We start from the raw sequence: 9979 nt of genomic DNA, 5'->3' as shown, positions 1-9979 counted from the left end.
TAGCATTTAGGAATACAATTGGTCTTTGTTGGCCTTGTATCCTGTGATCTTACTAAACTCACTTGTTAGAGTTCCAAGATGTTCTTGGAGATTTCCTGGGATTTTCTATGTAGATTATCAGGTTACCTGTAAATAGAGACCATTACTTCTTCCTTTCCAATCCATATGTCTTATTCCCTTTCTTACCACACTGCACCAATACACCAATACTATGTCAAATAGAAGTGGTTGAGAGTGCACATCCTTGCCTTGTTCTCAATCTTAATGGGACCACATTTAATCTTTCATTAGGTGTGATAGTAACTGTAAGTTTTGTGGATTTGGGTCAGACTGAGGAAATTTCCTTCTATTACTGAGTTAGCTTTTTAAATCATAAGTAGGCACTACATTTTGTCAAATGCTTTTTTATTATCAATTGAAAGGATCAAGTGGTTTTTCTTATTTTCTTAATATGATGGATTGCATTGATCAATTTTCAAAATATTAAAGCAGTATGCATTTCTGAAATAAACCCCACGTGGTGGTGAAACAACTCAAATGTCCTTCAACAGTGGATTACCAGAATGTGTATGGTGCATTCATACAGTGGAATATTACCTAGTAATAAAAAAGGAACAAACTATTGACACATGCAACAGCACCCATGAACCTACAGGAAAACACTCTGAAAGAAACCAGTCTGAAAGGGTTACATATTGTGTGATTCCCGTTTATAGAAGTGACAAAATTATAGTGATGGAGAAAAGATCAGATGTCAGGCACCTGTGTTAGAAGAGGGTAAAACTACTAAAGAGTAGCAAGAGAGAATTTATGAAGTTCTATCTACACATATAACATTTCATAATCAGAAAAAAAGAGAGAACATGTAAAAATTGTGAATCCAAGTAAGGTTTATACCAGCCGTGGGCAAACTAGGGCCCGCAGGCCGGATCCGGCCTGTTCGGCTGTTCTATCCGGCCCGCGGAGCCGAAAGAGCGGAGGGTTCTCTTGCTCTCCCCTCCGCTCCTTTACTTTGAATTTATATTAGTTCACACAAACACTCCATCCATGCTTTTGTTCCGGCCCTTCGGTCCAGTTTAAGAACCCATTGTGGCCCTCGAATCAAAAAGTTTGCCCACCCCTGCTTTATACCCTAGTTAATAGTATTGTTGCAATGTCAACTTCCTGCTTTGATAACGCACTATGGTTACGTAAAATAATAGGGAGAAGCTAGTACACGGGAATTCTTTGTACTGTATTGCAACTTCTTGTGAGTCTTAAAGTATTTTAAAATAAAATGTTATTTTAAAAATACCAGTAGGAAAAAAAGAAGGGCCTAACCTCTGGAGAATGAGTCAAGGAAGGCTTTGGTATATACCGCAATTTTCAACCTTTTTCGTTTCCTGGCACTCATAAACTAATTACCAAAAGTTTGCCACACTCCAAAAAATATATTTTGTGCCGATCTGACAAAACAATAGGTATAATTTTGATTCATTAACATTGGACAGCTATCGTGTTGGCTGTTATTTTTTTTTTTTAAATAATCTAAGGGAAAATAGGTCAGTGCTTCTGGCTAGTCAGGTATTGCATGTTTTAAAAATTTGTGAGGTTGGCCGAAACCGGTTTGGCTCAGTGGATAGAGCGTCGGCCTGCGGACTGAAGGGTCCCGGGTTCGATTCCGGTCAAGGGCATGTACCTTGGTTGCGGGCACATCCCCAGTGGGGGGTGTGCAGGAGGCAGCTGATCGATGTTTCTCTCTCATCGATGTTTCTGACTCCCTGTCCCTCTCCCTTCCTCTCTGTAAAAAAATCAATAAAATATATTAAAAAAAAAAAAAAATTTGTGAGGTTGCTGGTCTATACAGAAGGACCAAGTATATTGAAGAAGAAAGCATAACAACTCCATGAAACTTAAGTGTGGATAAATTTAGAAATAGAGGGGAGAGGGAGATAGTTTATCTATATATATAAAAGCCTAAGTGACAGTTACGGCCAGTCACTATGATGATGCACTGACCACCAGGGGGAAGGTGCTCAATGCAGGAGCTGCTCCCTGGTGGTCAGTGTATTGCCACAGCCAACCTCCCGTGTCCTTCCCCCACTATAGGCCCCGATCGGGACTGGTGAGATGGTCCCAATCATCCCCAATTACTGGCCAGGCCAAGGGACCCCACCCATGCACGTATTTGTGCACCAGGCCTCTAGTACTTAAATAAAAATCTGAATCCTTCTTCCTGATTCTGATACTATATAGAACCTCAAAGGCCAAAGAGCAATAAATGAAAAACAACTGAATTTTAATGAGGGGAAGGATAAACTGGCCTCTTCAGTGATGTTAGTAACATTCTAGCTGCTGTGGAGAATGGACTGGAAGTAAAAGTACAGGAAATCCAGCCATCTGGCTACTGTCCAGAAGTCAGGGGATGGTTATTGGGCTCAGATAGAGGGGCAATGGAAATAAAGAAAAAGACAGATTTGCAATGAATAAGAGCATAAAATTGTTTAGAGGACTAAAAAGGTCCATTAGATTGGTGACATGAAATTAAACTATTGCAAAGGAATAATGGGAAGGGTGTCGGGAAGAATGTAGTTTAAATAAGAGAACATAATGAAGAAAATAGTTTAAGAATAAGTGTAAAGAAATGAGATGATAGGAGGTCTGGGGGAAGGCAGGCTGCTTTGTGGTAGGAGAAAATATGGCAAATTCATGAAAGTGAAGTACAGCTAAAGTATAAAAATGAAGGGGCAGTGATGGGAATTGGCTCAGAAAAGGGTAAGGCTACTTGATTACAAGAGGAAAAGAGGTAAAGCTGGGTACAAGAATATCTGATCCTGGGTGGGTTTTTATCTGATTCTCTTTCTTTGGAAAATAGTAAGAAAGCTGTTATTAGTTTGCTAGGTCTGCCTTAACAAAGTACACAGAGACCTGGGTGTCTTAAACAACAGAAATTTATTTCACCACAGTTCTAGAGGCCAGAAGTCCAAGAGCAAGGTGTCAGCAGGGTTGGTTTCTTCTGAGGAATTGCTCCTTGACTTATAGATGGATATCTTCTCTTTGTCTTTCCTTGATCTTTCCTCTGCGTGTCTGTGTCCTAATCTCTTCTTATAAAGGTCAATCAATTGGATTAGGGTTAAACTATATGACTTAATTTTACATGAACTGCCTCTTTAAATACTCTATCTACAAAAAATTCACTTTCTGAGGTACCCAGGGTTAGAATTTCAACATGAATTTGCAGGAAACACAATTCAGCCTATAACAAGAGGTTACTAACCAAGAGTAAAAAGGGAGATAGCATACATCAGAGGTTCAAAGTGAAAGAGGTTTAAAATAGTTCTAGTCTAAAACAGTTCTTACATTGACTATAAATGAAGTAACATTTTAAGTGGGTAACTTATTTAGTTCAAAATAAAGTTGGGCTTTATTATTCCACTAAAAAATTGTTTAAAAACAAATCATAAAATCGGAATTCTCTTCCCTGCTCTAACAAGCAATGTCCCTTGAATATATCTGGCTCTACTTTTGTTACTCTAAAATGGGAACAATATATTAAAGGACAAGTATATGCCTCACAGTATATTAGAAAGAGAACTAAACTTGGGAGCCCGACATCCTGATCCTATTCCTTGCTCTGTCACTGTGAGCTTAATTGCTCAGAAACTTCATTCCTCATCTTAAAATGGAGTACAACTAAATCATCTTTTTCTTTTTTTTCCCTTCTAAAACCTATAGTTCTATGAAATGAAGTAAAATGATGTTACCTTGAGAATAAATGGATTATGGCATTAGAAGAAAATCATTCTTTAAAATATTTGCCAATAAAAATTGTATGCTTCCAGTATACTAAAACATTGGTCTTCCATTTATTTTTTCTACATCCCTCTCTGCTCCCAAGTCAATATTATCCTTATGGTTAAAGCTGTTTTAATATGCCTTTTTCTCACTTCTGTTGGCTTAAATACTGGGTGCTAAATTGCAACAAAATATTACTTATGTTATATCTAATTATCTACTTGACTTTAAGTGATTATATTCTTAAATAGCATTCCTAGCATGTCTAAAATAAGAGTTTTTCATGTGTAAAAACCCATGCCCTGGCCTGGCAGCTCTGTGGGTTAGAGCTTTGTCGTCATACACCAAGGTTGCAGGTTCAACCCCTGGTCAGGGCACATACAAAAAGCAAGTCAATGAATGTATAAATATGTGGAACAACAAATTGATGTTTCTCTCTCTTTCCCTCTCTCTCAGATCAATCAATTTTTTCTTTAAAGTTAAATGGTAGATATAATTAGTCAGAAACATATATTACTAAAGTAAGAGAAATCAAGAGTTTATTTTTCTTATGTAGTAAGTACGAGGTTGGCAACTGTTCATGTAGGTTCAGGTGTTCAACAATGCCATTAGGGACCCAGGACCCCTCTAATCTTTGAAGAAAACTTCTTTGAAATGTAGCTTTCATTCTCATATTTGCCCCTTCATGGTTGTAAGATGGCTGTTGTACCTCTAAGCACATTGTTGGCCAGAAGGAGGAGAAAGAGGCAAAAAGCTTCATCTCACAAAGCTTTGCCTCTTTAATTTGAAAGGAAGGCCCTTGCCAACAGTCTTTCATTAACATCAACTAGATCATATGCCCACACATTTGTTATCTGGGGCTGTCCAAAATGGTGGCCATGAGTCACAGTCGGCTATTTAAACTTAAATGAAATTAAATTAAAAATTCAATTTCTCAGTTGCACTGGCCCTATTTCAAGACACATGGAGCTAATGGCTATCATAATAGACAGCACAAATACAGGCCTGGCATATCACAGACCATAAAGAATGAAGCCATTTCTATATTAAATCAATCTGATGCATCTCCTGGAGTTGGGGTAAGATCCTAATCTCCTTGAGGAACAGGGATTTCTGCTCCTATCTCAACAATATAGGATACAATTTACTAGGAAGTGGAGGTAAGAGTTGCGCAGGCAACTGTCTGCCATGATGGGATTATCAGTACATTTAAATGGAGGTCTATAAATTATTACATATTAGCAATATACTGAAGAAAAAATTCTTGGCAAGAAGGTATTAAAATTTAAAAAAACAAAGTGAAACTAAGGCTGACAGTTATGAGGCACTAAATTTCTTATTACACAAATGTAATTGCTAAAGAAAACACTATTCTAGTGACTGATGGGAGAAGGTTAGAGAGAAGAAAGGTAGTGGGAATAGTATGCGGGCACTATTTTCTTTGTAGCAAACAAATTTTAAATGGCTGATTATGTTGAAAACGCAGTTACTAAATTCATGTATAAAAAGAGTACATCTTGTTATAACAAAGATTAGCTCAGAAGAATTATCTTCATATGAGAAGAGTTTTTACACAGTTGCTCATTACTCCTGACAGAATAAAATGAAAAGGACTATAACATGAAAGAATTAGACTAGATAGGAAGAATAACAGAATTATTCAAAAGGTTAAAATGCTGGTATCGGCAAGTTTTCTTCCTAAAGACTTTCAGGTTGTCAATTCCTCCACGATCCCCATTTGCCCAAATCCAGCAATGACAAGTGAGCAAGAGTTTCTGTATAATGTTGGTATAAATAAATAGGATTATGACTAATATATATATATATATATTATGTAACATATATGAATTACAAACTAATACTAACAATAAATATTTGTCTTGAATGAATAATTGATATTCTAAAAATTATGTCTGAACGAAGAGTTTAACTCTCAAAGTTCTTTGTATTCTATTGAAACATGCAAAATACTGTTGAAGGTAGTACAATGGTTGATTAATATGAAAAAAAAGAAGAAATTTCAATTATCACTAAGGAGATAATGAGAAAGGATTGTAAACATTTTTATTCTAAAAAGTTTATTTTTTTTATTTTGCCCTAAAGTAAAAATAATAACAGTCACTGAAACCCTTTAATTCCTATTCTCTAGATCTCTGAATATTCTTTTATGTAACTTACAGTTAAAAGTTTAATAAATATAACTTTATTAAAGGTTAAATTTGAGTATCATAGCATATATAAACCTTAAAGCATTTTAGGTAAAAATCTAATTATGTTCTATGGCAAAAACAAACATTTTACAGACAGATTGCTAAATTTTGGAAAATTACATATTTTAGCATGATTTAGCGGAATAATATTATAGTACATAAAACAATAGCCTACTGAAACAGAGCAAAATCCAACCTGACACTAAAGGAGAGTTAAAATAATTTGCCAATATTTTGCTCAGTTATATATGCTATGTATTTCTTATCATAGATAAAAAAGAGCTAACTAGGAATTGAGTTCTAAAATGTTATCTTCACTATTTAAGTATAATAAAAAGACTATAATCATCATATTCAAGTTTAATAAATCATCATGGTTTATTTAATGAGGTTATTTCTACATCAGATTATGGTTTAAAAGCAGTGTGATATTAAGAGAATGATGTACAATCAATAACTCTAAAATTCTTCTTCTATGGACCTTCCTGATCTTTCTGCTTAGGAATGAAAGGCATTTTTAGGTTTATATAAACATATTCTTTGCAACTGCCTCAACAGAAAATTAGCATATAAATAGCACTGGGCATTTAGTAAATAAGTCACAAGCCAATAGGTTCAATTGTGCAATTGTGAAATGTAATGTGAAAGAGTTTTTGAAACGTTAAGACTGGGTAATCTGCAGTGTTTCCAACATGTCTTCGACTGCCTTAAGAGAGTATTTGGTTTCCTTCTTACTTCGACCTGCAAACTAATTTTTTAAAAAATGCAATTAGGGTCAATTTCAATGGCAGGTTCAAAATCACAACCTTACATTCTCATTGCTAATGAGAGTTAACATCTATTTTATCACTAGCATAAAATCAAATGTTTTCAAACAAAGGTAAAATATAAATGTAAAGTACTTTCTATTAAACATTTTAAGTATAAGATATCTCTATGATTATTTAAAGTTGGTCGTAATCCTTTAAATTTTTCCAGATTTATTAGTTGACTAGGTAATATCATGCTTCTGCAGCAAAGAGCTGTCAAAAAAAACTTTGTTACATATTACAATGATGTAAACATGTTTTAAAATATGCATTTCTAGTTTAAATTGGATTTTACAATGAAAACAAAATATAATACATTAAATACTATCTTTGTTTATTTAAACCAAATTCATAGTGTATTAAATTCAATATAGTACACATAATCAGTGGGGGAACCACTGTTGACTACCCCATGCTAATTTCAAAATGACTTCTAACTAGACTGACAATTCCCATCATTTATCAGTTTGATTTAACACTACTAGATAAGTGTTTCTTATGGGGGTAGGTTACCAGGTAAGTAAATCTTTACTAGATAAGTGTTTCTTATGAGGGTAGGTTTATTATAACTACATTACCTATTTTCCCCATGGTTAAAGTACTAACATTTACTATTAAAACATAAAGTACTTTCAATTAACATCTAAGCACTCAATACATTTTCATGTGACTGATCTTTCCTTCAAATACCAATGCTGTCTTAGGTACTTAGCACTTGATTTATGATGTGTTCCTTCTCTTTTGTAATTAACTTAATTTGGCAAACTTCTTATGACCTGTTGAGAAAGATTAAGTGATCAAGCACAGGTAACATCATAGAAGCAATAGGTTTCAGGAATTGTTAACCTGCCTTTGACCTCTCTGCAGCTTAACATTATGATTCCCTTACTTCCTAAGCCATTAGCTCCTGTGGTTGAATCTTGATTTGACAGAGTAAATAAAGAGGATTTCTAAAGGAAATGCCAGGAAAAGAGAAGAACTCATAAGAATCAAGATCCCTTTTACTTTTTATAGACATTACTAATTAAAGTAATTCAAATGTTAAATATTCACAATTACAAAATGTCATAACAGCAACATCACATTTAAAACTTTGCCTTTACATAACTGCATTTGGTGAGTAAAGGATGTGGGGTGTGCTTATTACTCCTATTATCCAGTTGACAAATTCACTTTTATAAGGACTTACCAAGAACAGAAAGCCTTTTCTTTTACCTCTGCCTATCCAAAAATAGGAATGGTCCTAATCAGATACTTAAAGGTCTAATTCTAAGTAAAAGCTTTGATGGGTTGGAGGAAGGGGGTACAAATAGGATACCACATAATAACACTTACACAGCAAAATAAAAATAGATTCCCATAGAGCTGAAGTCATAAAAAGTATTTTAAAATACATTTTTCTTAGTTTGTACTTAAACATAATAACAATAGTAAATATGAATTTGTGATTTTTTAAATTATCTAATAAAAAAATCACCTAAGTTTGTGTATCAACATTACTAACAACCAGTGAGTACTATTTAGAATAAACAAAGCAAACTTATTTATGTCAGAACAAATAAAGAGAAAGTTGAAAATATAAATCAATCACTTCAAATTTTGCCTGACATGCAATTATTTTGTCTATTCCAGAATTATATGGCAATTTAACTGATTAAGCCGGAATCCTATTTTTCCCTCAAATCATGATTTAATTTTCTATTTCCCAAAAGGATAGTAACAGAATCACCTCCACAATCATAAATAACATATGGATCACTAGCACAGATGAATTTAGCAGTGTACCAAAGAAGCATTTATCTGGAAAATTATTGTGTGTAGGTTCACATTAAAGTTTTTCATGAGCATTAATCAAACTTGCCTGCCTCTACCGAACATGCTAAACCAATTACCTCATTGAAAAGTCAGTAGTAGACATATTCTGTTTCATTATTAAGTAGAAAGAAAGAAAAGCAGTTCCTAAAACCTCTTTTTCTCCAATTTACAAATGCCTAGAAAAACATTACAATAAGGAATATTTTTCTTTATACTTATTTATATGCCTAGACATGAGTCATGAAGTTCTCTATTAGATCCCACAGATTTGCTTACTAAAATGTCAATCTCTAGTTATAATTTACCAAATTAATTGTAAATTCTGCATTTTTGTTTTTATACAGTTAGATTTTTGCTTAAGTAAACTCTTTTTTCATAATTCCCTGTTGGATCTTAAAAAAAATTCACCCAAAAAATCACAATGATAATAATAATAATAATAATAATAATAATAAATAGTCAATGATTCATCCATTGCAATTACTGGGATAAGTTGGGCTAAAATTTACCTTTACACAATTTTGAAAGCAACATGGGTGTACAAAGTAACAGGATAAATAAACTGGGACACTGGTTGGATGAATCTCAGAAACATTACACTGAGAGAAAAGAGCCAGGCACAAAAGAGTACATAACCTATGATCTCATGTATATAAAGTCCTAGTACAGGCAAAATTAATTTATAGTGGTAAAAATCAAATCAGTGCTTGTCTGTAGTATGGAGTGAGTTCACTGCAAAGTGGCAGAAGGGAACTTTCTGTATGAAGATGTTGTGTATCTTAATTGGAGTGGTGGTGAGAGGGGAATTTAAACTTGTCAAAACTCAACTGTAGACCTAAAATGTGTGCATGTTTTTTGGCATATTTTACCTCAATAAAGTGGATAAAAAGGAAAGCAAAATAAACAAAGCAGAAGGAAGGGACTATGGAGTTATACAATCTATCTATCTATATATAAAAGCCTAAGTGACCATTACGATCAGAATGACCAGTGGCTATGATGTGCACTGACCACCAGGGGGCAGATGCTCAACTCAGGAGCTGCCCCCAGCCCGCAGGCCCCGATCGCTGATGGGGCCTACTGGCCAACCTCCTGGTTCCTCCCCCTGGCTGGCAGGCTCCAATCGCCTGATTGGGGCCGGGCCCCTGGGCTGGGAGGGGAACCAGGGGTGGGTAGCATTAGATGCGGCCCCTTTCCCAGGGGGACCAAGGGCCAGCTCCCTCCTCAGGGCCTGTGGCAAACCTCTCTGGTCCCTCCCCCCAGCCAAAAGGCCCCGATCGGCTGTCATTGTTGCAGTTGGTTCCTACTCCCCAGCCAAAAGATCCTGTTCAGGACCAGGCCCCAGGCTGGGACAGGGAACCGGGGGGTGGG

The 9979-nt window shown here is 35.2% G+C and overlaps 1 protein-coding gene across 1 annotated transcript in view; it reads right to left on the bottom strand.

Moving 5' to 3' along the window:
* Positions 1 to 6337: 6337 nt before the first annotated feature.
* The window catches only part of EMC2 (ER membrane protein complex subunit 2), a 42696-nt gene continuing 39054 nt past the window's right edge, over positions 6338 to 9979 (bottom strand). Inside the window, exon 11 of the mRNA XM_080646193.1 lies at positions 6338 to 6732. Coding sequence (XP_080502319.1) covers positions 6646 to 6732 — 87 coding nt within the window. The 3' untranslated portion in view covers positions 6338 to 6645. The remainder of the gene's footprint in view (positions 6733 to 9979) is intronic.

Source organism: Plecotus auritus, assembly GCF_963455305.1.
Source record: "Plecotus auritus genome assembly, chromosome: 11".
Lineage (NCBI taxonomy): Eukaryota > Metazoa > Chordata > Mammalia > Chiroptera > Vespertilionidae > Plecotus > Plecotus auritus.
The sequence above is the reverse complement of the archived record's forward strand: the minus strand, read 5'-3'. Positions and strand labels throughout refer to the sequence as shown.